Genomic DNA, 16,691 nt, shown 5'->3' on the forward strand with positions numbered 1-16,691 from the left:
GGTGGCCCTTTTTTTCTAGTTCCGCCACTGAGCAATTTAACTTGCTATTTCAAGGTTTAACGGTTTAAATGGCGATTAAAAATAAAGTATTTGAATTGTCTACATTTTTTTAAATACATGTTTTCAGTTATTCAAAAAGTGAGTAGTAATATGTTGTATCTGAAAGAAATGCTTAGCACCTATATCTGGATACAAAATATGTCATGTGTTTTGTTAGTCTTCTCTAGGATTACGTCCGATCGCACTGGACATGTCGTTCCAAAATATCAAACGGGCTTCAGCAGCAAGATGATCGTCTGCTGGGAACTCGGTGAAATGGTTTTTCTTCATGGCAGCCAAAAGATCACGTGTCATGTCGTCTGCCGAAACCGGCTGGTAAATACAAAGATGGAGGACGGAACGTTTGCTGAATATCTCTTCCATGACCGCCATTTTCAAGCTGTATTCCGCGTACTCGCCGTCGTAAAATTCAGGTGTGACCACAGGTACGGTTTTGGCGCTGTTCTGAACGGCACTTACAATGGCCGACACGGTGTAGGTACCCGGCATGAAGTCTCGTTCTTCAATGCATAGTCTGTGACCCCTCTTGACCTCCAGCTCATGAACGCAGTCCTGTTGCGCAAAATTTCTTGTTTCGTCTGTATAAATTATGTAAGCGTCGTATTTGTAGCGCGGATTTTTTGGCAACTTAGGCTCAAAACCAAATAATTTTACTATAGCGACAGTTCTTAAATATCTTAATCTCCATCGAAATCTGTACAAAGTTAACAACGAAACAATCAGAGCTATACACACCCCGCTGAACAAAGAAACGATTGGCGTCAACTCCTTAGAAGCGCAGTGCCTTTGTAAAGACTTCAGTCTTCGTTCAAGACTCCCAATTTTAATAACGTTATTCTCTTCATCAACACACGTTAAGAGATCCTTACTTAACAAGTAGACATTCGTGCTGGCTAACCAAAATATCATAGGTAGACCTGGGCAGGTGCAAGGCAGCGGGTTCATGGTTAAATCAACAAAAATTGTGTGTTGGACAGCTATGTTATCCAGGTCGTGGAGAGTGTTTTTTGTGATCGCGAAAATTGAGTTCCTGCTGAGATTAATAAACTTAAGATTCATTGTGCTAGCAAAGCTGACGTTCAAGACTTGGATATTGTTCTGTGAAAGAATGATAATCTCCACACTTTTTAAGCCGCGAAAAAACTCCCGAGGAATTTTATAAATGGAATTCTTCGACAGGTTGATGTGCTGAAGTTTACCTAAATTAGAAAATATTTCACCGTGTGAATCTGTAGCGAAAACATCGCCTAACACATTATTTCTTAATAATAGAATCTCCAGCTCGTTATTTTTACTAAAAAAATGTTTTGTCAAATTTCTGCAATAATTGTTAGCGAAATTTGCATATTTTACTTTCTTTGGTAGTTCTCCTGTACCCCAGTGTGATATGAAACTACTGTAAAAATCCAATTGATGTAAGTTTGATTTCTCATCGATCTTACAAAAGAGAATATAAAGCCCAAAATGGAGGTACTGTGGAGCCAGAAGAATTTGAAGCCTTTCCGGAATTGATATTTCCTTTTCGTCTCGGTCTTTTGAATTTGAGTCTACCATGCCATTTCGCGAGTAAGGATAATGACTTTGAGTAACAGGACAACCATGATTAGCGACATGCAAATCGTCATCCGGGTCAATGTCATGACCAGCTAGGCTTGTCTCTTCCTGGTAACCCGTAGCAAACTCAGTAGCTCTGGAAACCCAAGTCAACATTTTGAAGTATAGGTAAAAATGTAATTTGTTGCAGTACGAACACTTGCGGGTCGAGCTTATTGTTTTTTAAAATGAGGACTTCCAGTGTTTTTGGGAGAAGTACAGCAAACATATTCGTCATCATAACGATACTGTTATCCGACAAATCTAAATGTTTTAATCGCATGTGTTGCAAGTATTTGGCATGGGTTTCGTCAAGAATACGACACATGAAAGTTGAAGTTAATTTGGAAAGTTGTAACTCAATCATAGAGCTTTTTACTATACCTTGAAGATCTTCTAAAGCATCATACAAATCGTAATGAGGCATATTTAATATACTCAGACTCCTGAGACTTGTCAAAGCTAAAAACATTGTCATGTTCATACTTGTAGCACTGCAGCCTTTTATTTTAATTTTCTTTAGATATAAAAAGTTTTCAAAGAAATTATCACTGAAATGTGAAATATTACATTTCCCAACATTATAACCAATGAACAAAGTAGCTAAGCGGTTTAAAGATTTCATTGCAGCACTAAAGGGAGAATTTATCCCGTCGACGCTTAGAAGTACCAGATTTTTCAGCTGTTGTAGAACCATGTTTGGGTATTCATCTCCGTTTTGGGCATTGCCTTCGATAAAAATTGTATTCAAATTTTGCAGGCTAGAAAATACGCCCAGGGGGAAATGCTTCGACATGCACCCTAACCTTGGATTTTGACTTAAGTCAAGAACTTCAAGCGTTTTCATGTGGTTGAAGGTTGAGTTTTCTAAAAAAAGGAGTTGGTTTTTTTAAAAGTTTAACACTTTCAAACTGTCGAGACCATTCAACATAGATAGCGTGATAAATGCAATCTGGTTTCTAGATAAAGATAATGTACTCAAGTTCGAAAACATTTTAAAACTATTTTCCTCGACAATTGTAATATTATTATCACTAAAATCTAGAACGAGTAAAGAAGATTTCTCTGAAGTAACATTGTAAGAATTAATTCGGTATAGTTTTGAGTTTTTATTTATATATACCCATGTTATGTTTAAATAAGGCAAAATTTCTGGTGCATTGAATGCAGTAATATCTGATAATTTAACGAACAGTGTGTTTATGTTTCTCGGCAGGCTGTCTGGAATTGTGGACATGTTTAAATCACCGTTTGACTGACACGTCGCGCTTGTCAAAGAGAAACTGATACGGCAACACACACACGGTTCACAGAGGAAAATGTCTTTTATTTTATAAAACTCATTATAACCTTTCAAACTCCGGCTCTTGTAACTCTTGTAATCAGAATAACTATTCGTAAGATCAGTTTTGCTGGCGAATTTCCTAGGATTTTTCGAGAAAAGAGAATCGCCGTGTATAAGGTCAGACGCCTGCGCGTGTTCTTCCAAAAGGGTAGTGCAAGCTCCAGAAATCACAGAGGACATTAGCACGATGAAACACACTGTGGGCGTCTTTGAGAACCAGAACCACTTGCTTGTTATAGCAAATATGAAAGAGCCCAGAAAAATAGTTGCGGTGACTAGGTTTGAAAACATCATCTGTAAAAGTTTATGTATATAATTTTTTTTCTCTCTGATACAGCTTTTACATTTGCGATATGTTTACTATACATGTCTAAGGGAAAAAAATCACGAAAAGATAAAGCTAAATGAAATCATTTTTCCTCCGGAACATGTAAGCTATATTTAGTTGCTGCGAGTTTTCCCACCTAGACATTTAGAGTGCACATATCGTAAGTGTAATCGCGGTGTAACATTGCATAAACTAGTAAACAAATCCATCCACGCAGTGTTTCTTTCAAACTTTTTTTTCTCCGGGGTAACTTGCAATTTTCGGGGGGGGGGGGGGCGGACACAGGTAAAAGAGATGCAAATTAGGACGCTAAGTGTGGTAGTGATTTCCGCGTAATAACAAAATTATGTTGTAGAGGGAATGAGGTGTCCGACAAATTCAATTAATCAGCAGTTGTTTGATTTTGGAGTTGTCTCTCTTAGAAGAGTGGCTGTATCCAGCTAACACGAGCCTCATTTACTTGAGGGTGAGGGTTTGAACTCGAGTCTTTTCGGCTTATCAACTATGAGCTTTACCGACTCGACCACGCCGACACTTCCCGCAATATTTTAATGAAAATCAAATAATAAAAAAAAGCTGAAATGACAGGTATACTTAATTGTGCTGGAGGGGATCCCTTCTAACACTAACAACGAAGAAGAAGAAACATTGAAAAAATATGCCTACATCCAATAAATTAAATAAGTTTTATGCTCGTATTTAAATTTAAAATTAGTAGAAATCACAGTAAGTAAAACAAAGGCAACCCATTTGATCTATGTTTAACGTTTATATTTACCCTCTACGTTGTACCATCAATAATAATTCGCATTTGACTTCTCTATATTATAGGCTTTAAACAAGTATGACAGTACAATGATGTAAATGAATGAATAAAAATGTACCAAAAGCACTTGCCTTTTAGTAAGCTTATTTAGATGTGTATGCCAAGTGTCTTTATATGATAGATGCTGTATCGACCTGTTGCAGGTGAAAAACACCATAAAAAAAAACTTCAAGAGGTAGGCTATCTTCGTGTTTTTAATAAATAGATCTATGAGAAAATGCAATTACCATATCGAGGGCAAAATTTACTAGAACACGGAAGTACAAGATAATAGTGCTTGTGAGTTTATCCATATATGGTAGGCCTCAGAGGCGTAGCGAGGGCGGGACTGGGGTTGCGGACCGCACCGGGTGACACCATGGCAAAAAAATGGCAAAATGGACAGAAGAAAAATGCTTTTTTGCCAATTCTATTAATGATTAATTAAAGTTAAATAGTCTTTTAAGTACTAAATGGGGGTGACATCATGACATAAACGTGCTAACAATAGAGAAAACAATGCTACATCCAACTGTATTATTAACAGACTATAGATAAACATATGGAACGGAGTGGTCTAGCGGTAGAGAGCTGGACTGCTAAAATAACTCAGTGCTAACCCGTAAGTCTCGAGTTCGAATCAGGGTTCTAGTCAGAAGACCGTCCCTGAGTCCACCCAACTCTGATGGGTACCTATCTCACCGCTGAAGCTCTGGAAGGTCTACAGGCCCTGGCTGAACAAGCTGGTCTCATTGACAACATCATTGAGGAACAGGTAGGTCTATCTTCCAGTGTATAGTATCAAATTCCAGTGCGTTCTGTCTTGTTTAGATAGTAGGTGGGGATGGAGCGGTAGAGAGCTGGACTGCTAATTCTTAAGTCTCGAATTCAAATCCGGGTTCAAGTCAGTAGACCGTCCCTGAGTCCACCCAACTCTGATGGGCACCTAACTCATGTTAGGGAAAGTAAAGGCGGCTGGGCATAGTGCTGACCACACTATCTCTTCAAGTGAACTTCACTTGCCCCATAGACCGTCAGGTTTGAAAGGGAAACTTTACTTATAGATAAACATCGTTACTATTAAGTCTGCACTGATTAAAGCTTATAAACATATACACTCATACACACACAGACATTTGATTTTTTAGGTGGGGGGGGGGGGGAGGGGGTGACACTACAAAGTGCCGCACCGGGTGATACCCGACCTAGCGACGCCACTGGTAGGCCTACAGCCAAATTATAGTACGACTATATGGTCGCTCTTAAAATCTCTTAAACATTTTACATTTTAGCGACTAATGCTTTAACCCAGGGGTCTCCAAACTTTTCAGTCCGCATTAACTATTAATTTTCAGTTCGGGAGCCAGTTTCTTCCAGGCATGTCTTTGATTTTTCTGGGCAAAGTTCCTCAGCCATCAGCAACAAACGATTTTTCCTCGGACAAAAATATCTCCGCGGGCCGGATGAGAGGACCTCGCGGGCAGCATCCGGCCCACGGGCCGTAGTTTGGAGACCCTGCTTTAACCAATTAGAGAATTTTGTTTCGTTTTCAGTGCATTTAAAAGCTCTTTACTGGGTTTTTTTTTCTTGCTTTGTCAATATGTATGTTCCGTCTATTTCGCATCTCATACGGAAAAAAAAATAATGTCTGTTGAAAAAAAAGATCAGTTGTTTCCCCTTGCTAGTCTCTGTTAAAATGATAATACTATTAATACCTAGTATGTCTACAGTTTACCATTAGGACTGTACTAATTTTTTTAAAGACATCCCACCATAGTAAAAGACAACATATGACGAGGTAAAACAAGAAAAGGTAGGTAGGCTATATCAGAAAAAAACGTCCATTGGTGAATGGTGACAGCACACCAGTCCCTCTCTCCCCCCCCCCCCCCATCCCGTCTACGTATGTTCCCATACCCTATAATCAGAACCTTCCTCTTCTAAAATTACTAAACGCGTTTGAAAGCTGTAACCCCGTCCCAAAATAAAAACTATCACAATAAATAATATAAAAATAACAGGCATTTTCATATTTGCATTAGTCACATTTCTTAACCTCCACATTCACAAAAATCAGGCACACCTTGTTCCTTTTTATCTTTAAGTTCGTGACTGCTGTGCGAACTACACTGGGTCAGCAGGGCAATGGAAGTAGCTGCCACCAAAGTCCTTTGCTTTCAAAGAACTAAACTGATTAGTGATGGAGATAGTAAGACACTGGTTGAGCTTCAAAAGATGTCCCCTTATGGGGATATTGCATTAGAAAAGGGAGAATGTATGAATCATGATCCCAAAAGACTCGGGTCTAGCCCTAGCCTAACCACTCGCTGTTGCTAATTTTAACAGGGGGTCAAACGGAATGCTTGACTTTGTGAAAGCTGTAGGCTGTAGCTTGTCAAATAACATAATGAGTGGGATTAGGAGAGATGAACGTTTTTGTTGTGAGGTCAGAAAAGTATGAATTAGCCTAAGTGAAGCTTAGGAGGGCAAAGAGAACTTTACATAACAATAGCAGGGAGGGGGGTTTAGAAGTTGTAGAGGGACATCTTTATTAAGCTGGGGGTGCAGATAAGGGTGGGTTTTTTCTTCTTCATTTTCCATTGTTTTTTAGTTGGGGTAATGAATTAAAATATATTGCTCTCAAGCAAATTCACTATGGGTTTTTAATATATAAAAAATTTGGAAGTAATTACAGTAAAAAGCGATGCTTTTTCTTTTTTATTACTTTTCTTTTTTATATTATTTTTTTTATTTGGTCTGTAATTTTATCCCATGGTTTTTGTAAACATTTCCTTTGTATTTATTGTTTTTTATGTCCACCACTGACATAGTTGATTAAAATGTAACCATTGTATGATATTTAATATGAATTTATTGTTGAAATTGACTTTGCAATAGTTTTTTTCATTTATCTCAGTTGTTTTGTAAAAAGATCTGTCAGATACAATCATGGAGTGTTGAAATTTTGTATGTATTATACATATTTATATCTATTGGATAAAAGCATTTATACGAATGGTTTCAGAACGGTTATTAATGTATAGATCAGGGGTCGGCAACCTTTTGAGACGAAAGAGCCAAAAGTTACAATTTACAACATTACCCGGTTTTTAAAGAGCCACTAACATTTTAATGTCAATAGTATATTGGTTTAGTATATATATATATATATATATATATATATATATATATATATATATATATAATCCTAAACAAATATCATACTATATATATATATATATATATATATATATATATATATATATATATATATATATATATATATATATATAAAGCAATGTATGTGTGTGTGTGTGTGTCTTTTATGCATTACCACACCTCTAATCACATCGCCGTGAAACTTCGGGAAACTGTTGAGAATATTCCTGGGGAGGTTTCTGCGAAAAAAAAAATTTCAAATTCGCAGGGGTGGCGCCCCGGCAGGGCGTGATTTGTTTTTTCTCTAAATACGGTGTATAAAAATAAAAGTTACAATTTACAACATTACCCGGTTTTTAAAGAGCCACTAACATTTTAATGTCAATAGTATATTGGTTTATATATATATATATATATATATATATATATATATATATATATATATATATATATAATCCTAAACAAATATCATACTATATATATATATATATATATATATATATATAATCCTAAACAAATATCATACTATATATATATATATATATATATATATATATATATATATATATATATATATATATATATATATATATATATATATATATATATATATATATATATATAAAGCAATGTATGTGTGTGTGTGTGTCTGTGTGTGTGTCTTTTATGCATTACCACACCTCTTAGCACATCGCCGTGAAACTTCGGGAAGTTGTTGAGAATATTCCTGGGGAGGTTTCTGCGAAAAAATAATTTCAAATTCGCAAGGGTGGCTTCCCGGCAGGGCGCGATTTGTTTTTTCTCTATATACGGTATATAAAAATAAAAGTCTATTTTGATTTCACACTGTTCATCCGATAGGCATGAAACTTTTGGGAGTTCGATATAACCCTCTAGGGAAGGGTTATGTAAAAAAATAATTTTTAATTTCGCAAGGGCGGCGCCACAGGAGGGTGTGATTTTTCTCTAATACGTATATAAAAATAATAAAAGTGAATTGCGGTGACACCGTTCACGCGATCACCATGAAACTTTGGGAACATGTAGAGAATATTACTGGGGAGATTTCTGCGCTAAAATTATTTTTAAATTTGCAGGGGTGGCGCCCCGGCAGGGCGCGATTTGTTTTTTTCTCTTTAAGCGGTATATAAAATAAATAAAAGTGAATTGGGGTGACACCTTTCACACGATCGCCATGAAACTTTGGGGAGTTCCTTATAAAACTGTAGGAAAGGGTTCTGTAAAAATCATTTTTAATTTTGCAAGGGCGGCGCCACGGGAGGGTGCGATTTTTCTCTATATACGGTTTATAAAAATAAAAGTCTATTTCGGTTTCACACCGTTCATCCGTGTATCATGAAACTTTGGGGAGATGATTAGATCACTCAATAGTAGGAATCTGCAAAAAAAACAAATATTGTTTAATATTGCAAGGGCGGCGCCCTCCGGGGGGGGGGGGGCGATTTCTTTTCTCTATACACGGTATATAAAAAATAAAAATCGGATGCGGTTCATCAGATTGCCATGAAACTTTTAGGGAGTAGATGAGAATACTTCCGAGAATATTTCTGCGAAAAAGGAAACTAAAGTTTCTTATGGGCGGCGCCATATAGGGTACAACTTTCGTCAATACACGGTTGGGCGCCCAGAGTTTTAGAGCGACTATGTTGGCACTTGGCATCCGTTAATCGAGCGTCCTGCATAGCGAGTAAGGGGTACTACTATATTCAGCGGTAAAACTACAACAGGCTTCAAAAATTAACTTTGTAACGAGAGGAAATCCTTCTGTACAGTTTGGTCACCTTGCTTAAGGAGCCAGGGGTCGTACGCCGCGCCTATGCGGTAGTGTAATCGGGGGGTGGGGGCCCTGAGAGCGCCCCTCTACGTCTCTGACACAACGGCGGTCACCGAAGTGTTCTACCATATTATTTCGGTGAGCGATTAATGTACACTCAATGTATTCATGCGGTAGTGTAGGTGAACCCGTATCCCGATATTTATGATCCATTGTTTACATTTAAATAACTCACTTTTAGAAAAGACGGTCACGCGTCCAAGAACATATGATTGGTAACGCGTTGGTGAAATCCTAATACATTCGTCAAACTTTCTTCTATCTCCGCGGCAACGCGCGGGGGACGGGTACGCTAGTATATATATATATATATATATATATATATATATATATATATATATATATATATAGGGGCCTATATATATATATATATATATATATATATATATATAGGGGCCTATATATATATATATATATATATATATATATATATATATATATATATACATATACATATAATTTAAAAAATAAATAGCATTGAATATATGAGATAATCTCATTTGAATTTGTGTTGAGAGGATCTACTATGTAAGTCAGAGTACTTGCATTTCTTTTGAATTGCTAAAATCTCAAAGTGAAAACACCCTTCATTTTGTTTATATTAATGCTGAAGTGATTGAATAGTAGCATTGGTTTCATAACGATATTTGTTTCAGATTTTTTTTGTAATTAAGTAATTTACCGCTCACCATATATTCAACAAAAAAGTATTTTTTTTCTCGAAACAAACCACTTCTTCAAGCAAGACATAGTCCGGGTTTTCCTTTCAGTTTTTTAGCTGGTTTAGTTTCTTTGCGATATCCACTATGATGTTTAATGTTTCAATTCGGAATTGACAATGTAATAGGAAGTACATTGAGATATGGAGTAACTAAATATTTTAAAATAATAGTGAATGTTTAGGCCTATTGTTTATATCTATTGTTATATCGTTTATTACCGAGTGTTGCAGACTAATATTTTTATGAGTTTTGAAAATAAAAAATTATTAATATTTGTGCATGGAGCTGAAGAGCCGCAACTGGACACCAAAAGAGCCGCATGCGGCTCGCGAGCCGCAGGTTGCCGACCCCTGGTATAGATGAGTAGCTATCCCTGCTATCAAGCCTCATCTGCCCAGAGTTTGAACTCAGGGCTTTTTGGTTCAACAACCATGAGCTTAACCAACCCGACCTCCACAAAGAAATGCATTTTTTAAGATCTACTTTTTAATGTTTAGGAAATATAGCATAGTATTGTATATTTTAATTTGATAATTATAAAAGCCTATCAAACTCTTGCAATATAAATATATATCAAGCTATTACTGTTACTTTTATACAAGTGTGACAAATTTAGTGTTATTTTAAAGTTTGAAATTTTGCTTAGGTAGTATGTTATTTATATGAACACAGAGTGGAGAACACCTACTTTTACTCACACTGCGCCCACATCTCATTATTTCCCTTGAGTATGATTTATATTAATGAGTATCCAATAATAGATTTGAAAAATTCAGATATGAATATAAATAGCAAAATATGAATGTAATTAAGCAACAATAAAAGTTAACTCATAACAATTGAATGTTAACTTTAATTTATAATATATAGTAAAAAAACAAACAAAGCTCTATTGTATACAATGATATACTGTACTTTTAAATTGCTCTCATCAATAGCTTTCATGCCAATGTAATCATCTATTATTGTTCTCAAAGCAATCTATCTTTAACTTATTATCACAATCATAAACTTAGAATCTGTTAACAATTGTCAATTTTTATAACATCTGCTGGGCTCTCTGCTTCTTGCATACACATTATCAGTCAATAACAAAACAAGATCTAATGCTTCATGTACCAACAGCTATAAATGACAAACTCAGCTTTATACAGCACACTAATATAATTTGAACACCTAAGCATTAAGTGTACATTATTCTTCAATTGGATCTCCCCACATGTTAGTTCGCTTTCCTGAAAAAAAAGAGAAAGCCGAAATACTTTTGTTAAAAATAATCAGCACTTTATTTTTTTTAAGTAAATTCAAGACACTTTCTTAAGCATATAAATCAGTTGTTGGATTGTGCAAATGAATATTAAAATATCAAACATAGCTTAATGTTGTGGCTTTAAGTGCAAAGTATATCTCATCTGCTACAGTTCTTGTAAATCTAATAAGAAAATAACAATATAAAAAGCAATTACTTTTTGGGGGTGCTTGGTAAGGTGGTGGTTCCATCCTGATGTCTGTTTCTCTATTGTCTGGCTGAGCTCTATCACCAGAGTCAGGCCATGTTTTCTGTGAACCAGGTGGTGGTACCTGCTGCTTCTTATAATCTTCATGCTCTTGGCGGTTCCTTCGCCGCAGCTCATCATAAGTAATAGTGTTCTTCTCTTGTGGAGATACAGCTGGTTCCTTTACTAGAAAATAATACATTTGTAATCAGATTTGGCTTGTGTTTTTTAGTTGCTTAAAAAAGAACACCAAGCTTGCAATAATTTTGGTTACTATGTAATGTACAATTTAAGATTCTTAAGTATGTGGTTTTGCTATAGGCTACTAAATTGTTACATTTTTTAAAATTTCTAATATTTTTGGTGGCCCCTTCTATTCAAATATGATTGCTTATTTCTCTTTTTTTTTAACTCATTCCCTCCTGAGCCCCGACTTCCTGTTTACAAACCCATTCCTGAACAAAGGGAAGTAACTCCATATTTTATAACATATATGTTCTTAAAAAATTAATTTCACTATCTAAACACTATTTATTTTAAGTTTAAAAATTACCAAGGCACTCATAAATGGATTAGCTTTCAGAAAAATATAGCTTTACAGACACAACAACATGAAACAACAACATAAAATGAAGGAAAATCCAAAAAATGTTGTACTTTTAGCATTTAATGCATAAAAAAATTTATCTTAGGCTTTCATGGTATGCACTATAGCATTGTCCTGCATGCAAATACACCTGACATAAGTGGCAGCCTTTGGTTGTCTCTTTGGTCCTGCCACTGGGCATCTTTGCCCCTTCCATGGCACACTGATAACAACGGCGTTTTCTGCCTGGCATGGTAGAGAGCATGTGCTGGGGGCTGAAAGGCTTTGCAACGCCAGCAACACTAGGCATGTTTTGGGGCCTTGTTGCAGCTGTCGATTTCCCTGCCAGTAGTTGCTGCGCAAGCTTTGCCCTGAATTTTAGATGGCTCTGGCTCAGAGGGGATGTAGGGTTCATTTTTTTCATTAGCAGGTAGCCATTGACAATGGATATCTGGATAAGATACCAGAACAGATACCTCCACCATTTATGGCTTGGCCTGCCTACAGGGTAGTAGGACCTGTGTTGATCACCCAGGTCCACTCCAAACATGTACGAGTTGTAGGAGTCTACACTGCAGGGAATTTCCACGTCAATGGGGCCTTCTTTGGTTCTGCGCTGAACCTTGGCCATGGCTGGATTGGAGTTGGTAGAGATAAGATTGACCTGCCGCTTATCTGTCCACTGACAAGCCACAAGCATCCCCTTCTGTTGCATCCTGCACTCCCCTTTCTTCTGCTTCAATTTCTTGAAAGGCCAGCCTTTACGGTTTGGCCAGATGGTGGCACAACAGTAGGTGCCTCAAGCAAGCAGATCCTCTGCTAGCTTTGGCGATGAAAAAAAATTGTCAAAAAAAATTTCATGTTGCCTGTCTAGGAAGGGCTCTGTCATGGTCATGACTACATCATAACCTAGACCATTCGTGGAGCTCCTCTCACTCTTCCCAGTATAGACCTTGAAGTTGAGTATATATCCCGACTTCGCCTCCGCACAGCACCAAATTTTCAACCCCCAGGGAGTTGGCTTGTCCTTCATATACTGCTTGAAGCCGAGTCTTCCTCTAAAGCCAACCATGGCTTCATCAACACTAAGCTGACGCTGTGGCTTGTAAAGAGACACACAGATGTGCCTAATGTGGTCTAGGAAAGGCCTGACCTTGAAGAGAGGGTCATAGTTAGGATTGCCTTTAGCGGGTTGTTGCGAGCTGTCGTTGATGTGAAAAAATCGGTGTATGGCATCATATCTGTCACGACTCATCACATCAGCCACTGCAGGTACCCTCCACATAGGATCAGAAGACCAGTAAAGTCTTCCATCTGGAATCTGATGCAGGCCAAACATAATATTGATGTAAATATACTTAGTGATGTCATCAGCATTCACTGGAGTCCATTTGAATTGAGTCTTTTTAGCAGCAGACTGGTTTGCAAAGTACTGCTCTGCATACAAATTCGTTTGAATGACAAAGTTTTCAATGCATTCATCAGTTACAAACAATTTGAAGTAGTCTAATGGTAGACTGTCAGCGGGCATTTCATGCAGCATTCCTTCAAATTCAGTGAAGAAGCCCATTTTGTCAGTCACATCAGACAGCTGATCAGACCATTCAGTGTCAGACAGGTCAGCTTCATCAGGAATGTCGTCTAAGTCAGAATCAGACTCAGAGTCAACATTATTCATCTCAATATCAGAACCTTCTTCTTCTACATCACTTAATTGTTTATTTCCATCAATTATAGATTGAAGGAATTCAAAAGCCATCTTTAAAAATAAGTCAAAAACACAGCAAAAATCACAATAAAAATCACAAAAATATCTCGCACTCCTACTCTCTTGAAAACACGATTTGAAAATGAACCACGCAAGATAAAAACATCCGGTTTTTTTTATTGAAATATCGTGGAATCTCGCTACAACATGGTTCTCGGTATAAATCTCGGGCATGCGCGATTTCGTTATCAATTTGAAAAGAAAAGTAGGGGGGTGTGGCCAGACGCATTTAGACGCATCAGGCGGAACCCCCGGAGGACGCATTTAGTCGCATCCGGCGGGAATGAGTTAAATTTACATTTTCAAAATTAAAATCCAGAATTTGCAATATCAATTTTTCATCCAAAAATATCTTTATCATATATTCAGTGAAAAATGGTTGCCTAAATTTTACAATAGATTTACACAAATATGAAATAGGGAAATAAAAACAAAATCTTTTAACTCTCACCATCTCTATCGACACTGGGACGAAATCTGTCATCTAGACCATCCACAGGTTTATATTCTTCTAGCTTAGAATGCCTGTTACTTCTACCTGCACCCTCCTCCCATGTATCTACCCTGTAAGATTATTTTCAAAAAACATTTAATTTTATCCCGTGATAAACTTTTTGTAATTAGAAACCTTATTTGGAAATATGATTTTAATTAATCATTTAAATGATCATTATTAAAAATTATTATAATCATTACTGTTGTTCTGGGTCTGGCAAACCCTTTGACTTCCTGATAGCAGCTGCCAAGTTGGAGTTAGGCAATTTAGTTAGGATTTTCTGCTGACAAACAGGCAGGTACATCACTTTACCAATAAAATGGCCAACAAAACCAGCAACTGTAGAAAATATAAAACAACTAGTTAAAACCTACCAACAACAAAGGGGTAATGTTTACATTTATTTCAGAAAATGTATGATGTTTACACATATGAAAAGTATATTTAAAATCTTACTAATGACTTTAGGTATAGGTCCATATTTTGGATGTGCAGCCCATCTTCCTAAGAGTAAGAGATAAAAATAATTTGTCAATTTTGATGAGAGATTAATTTATATTTTTAAAAGTCAGTTGGTAAATTTAACCAACATTAGGCCTAAATAATTTTAATATGTTTTAATAGTAAAATCCACATACCACTTTTCACCATCATGAAGGCAGCAGACATAGCACCAACTGATGCAGGTAGAGCTTTAAAACAAATAGTTGTGTTAGTTTATACCACATTGCCCAAGGATTGTCATTTCCAATCAAAATAATGTAGAAGTTTTGAGAATTTATGTATGCAGTATGCAGTTAAAAAAAATGTATGTTTCTGTTAACTAATTACTAAGAGCCTAAATAAAATTCAAACATCTTTTTTGTCTTTTAAATAGTTACCTCTTTTGTAAAAGCTGTCTCTTTCACATTCTTTCATAATCATTCTTTCTTCATCTGTTAACATCTGAAAATTAAAATACCAGAATAATTAATTAACAAAATCATGGAGTTGAGACATAACCTAATTTTGATAAATCAAAATTCAAAACAATAGGCCGCCTAACCAACTAGATCTACTACTTGTCTTATAAGACTATTTTTTACTGTAAAAGTTATTAATTTAATAATTAAGTAAGTAGACTCTAGTAAATTATTGAATATAGCTTTTCATAGTAGATTTAGTAGTATAGCTGCCCAGTATTGCCCAGTAAGTGGCAGTAAGTATACAGTATAATACAGTATACATATAAAAAACTATATAGTATATAGCTGCATCCTACACATATAGAATCTTAATCTAAATATATTAATTATATTTAATAATATTTATGCCAAGCAGTTAGGCCCTAATTTTTTTTTTTTTAGTTAGTACATACTCACTGCCAAAACGTTTTGAGCTTCTTCGTGTCTTGAAGTCCCTTGTGTCTCAATGGGGTTATTTAAATTTTGTCTGTCAAGAGGAGGTAGTGGATCTGGCAAAGGCGGTCCAGAAGACATTGCTAATTTAATTTTTTATAAAGTTCAGATTAGACTGATTAGACTGTTTTGTCGTATATGATTACACCATTAGTTTTGTGACTATTCACTCAAGTAACAAACTCAGTCACTGAATATATTGAACTGTAAATATACACATCATTTACACTACACGGTGCAATTTACTCTCGCTAGCCTACACTTTTACACTACACACACAGAGTGACACTGGACTTAAAATTAGGTTATACTACGTGACTTTGTAGGTAGGGCCTGGTTATCGTTTACTTTTTCTTCAAGGCTACTGCTCCGTTTGATTGTTTAAGTAAACAGGCGCACATACACATAGGCCTAACTAGATTGTTGTTTAAGTATTTATTAGGCCAACAGATTTTTAGCTTTTACCAGTCTATTGAAGTTATAGATTTATCGACTAAAGTTTTAGTTTAGTAACAGAAATATATCCAGAAACGCATTACGTTTGTAGAAGGCAGATTCATATTTTACAAACTTTTACATTTTTTTTTATTTAACTTGCTTCTTCTGTAGATCTAGATCTAGAATCTATGTCTTTTGACTTTTGAATGTCGAGTTTAGTCCGTCATCGATCAAAACTGGCGAGCGAAATTTCAACCACTTCTAACTTACCGATTCGTTTCAAAATTGCAATCTGAGATCAAATTTGACCTAATTGAATGCGTAATTAACTTTAAAGAATTCATTAATTTTTCGTGTTCATTTAGTGCGCAGCTTTTTTTGTCGTGCAACTCTATTGTACTACAAATTTTAAAGTACTAAAAAATGAATACAAATGTTTTGATAACAAGCTTTTATGTAATAATACAACACAAAGGAAAAACACATTTCTTTAAATATATAATCATTATCTACTATTTAGATTACTAAAAATAAAAGAGTGTATCGCTTCTTGAATTCTAGGCATAATATATAGACCTACGCTCTTCTTTTTAGTAATTGTAAATATTTTTAAACAGAGTATGCTCTAAGGGGCCCATTAAGT

The 16,691-nt window shown here is 35.9% G+C and overlaps 2 protein-coding genes across 3 annotated transcripts; both read right to left on the bottom strand.

Moving 5' to 3' along the window:
- Positions 1–213: 213 nt before the first annotated feature.
- Positions 214–3,289, bottom strand: LOC131958245 (toll-like receptor 4). The gene is made up of 4 exons (XM_059323162.1): positions 2,777–3,289; positions 2,324–2,539; positions 1,881–2,170; positions 214–1,750 (listed from the first exon to the last, which is right to left on the bottom strand). Exons 1-4 carry the CDS (start codon positions 3,287–3,289, stop codon positions 214–216), a joined length of 2,556 nt encoding a protein of 851 aa, XP_059179145.1.
- A 7,416-nt stretch (positions 3,290–10,705) lies between these two features.
- Positions 10,706–15,955, bottom strand: LOC131958262 (OCIA domain-containing protein 1). 2 transcript variants are annotated; one of them, XM_059323190.1, is made up of 8 exons: positions 15,575–15,955; positions 15,095–15,158; positions 14,852–14,905; positions 14,670–14,717; positions 14,414–14,552; positions 14,169–14,281; positions 11,334–11,549; positions 10,706–11,102 (listed from the first exon to the last, which is right to left on the bottom strand). In XM_059323190.1, exons 1-8 carry the CDS (start codon positions 15,689–15,691, stop codon positions 11,062–11,064), a joined length of 792 nt encoding a protein of 263 aa, XP_059179173.1. In that variant the 5' UTR covers positions 15,692–15,955; the 3' UTR covers positions 10,706–11,061. The 2 variants fall into 2 exon arrangements, with proteins under 2 accessions (XP_059179173.1, XP_059179174.1); XM_059323191.1 differs by having other exon boundaries at positions 15,571–15,700.
- Between the last annotated feature and the right edge of the window lie 736 nt (positions 15,956–16,691).

The sequence above is a fragment of the Physella acuta genome, unplaced genomic scaffold (assembly GCF_028476545.2).
Source record: "Physella acuta isolate Inbredline_101_S28 unplaced genomic scaffold, ASM2847654v3 ptg001306l, whole genome shotgun sequence".
Lineage (NCBI taxonomy): Eukaryota > Metazoa > Mollusca > Gastropoda > Physidae > Physella > Physella acuta.

Coding starts and splice junctions, on each gene's coding strand:
- LOC131958262 (XM_059323190.1), bottom strand. CDS start 15,691: ATGTCTTCTGGACCGCCTTTGCCAGATCCACTACCTCCTCTTGACAGA. Junction 14,906..15,094: donor AGACAGCTTTTACAAAAGAG/GTAACTATTTAA, acceptor TTTGTTTTAAAG/CTCTACCTGCATCAGTTGGT. Junction 11,103..11,333: donor TTACCAAGCACCCCCAAAAA/GTAATTGCTTTT, acceptor CTTTTTTTTCAG/GAAAGCGAACTAACATGTGG.
- LOC131958245 (XM_059323162.1), bottom strand. CDS start 3,289: ATGTTTTCAAACCTAGTCACCGCAACTATTTTTCTGGGCTCTTTCATA. Junction 2,540..2,776: donor CTTATTTAAACATAACATGG/GTATATATAAAT, acceptor AACTTTTAAAAA/AACCAACTCCTTTTTTTAGA. Junction 1,751..1,880: donor ATCGTTATGATGACGAATAT/GTTTGCTGTACT, acceptor TTGGGTTTCCAG/AGCTACTGAGTTTGCTACGG.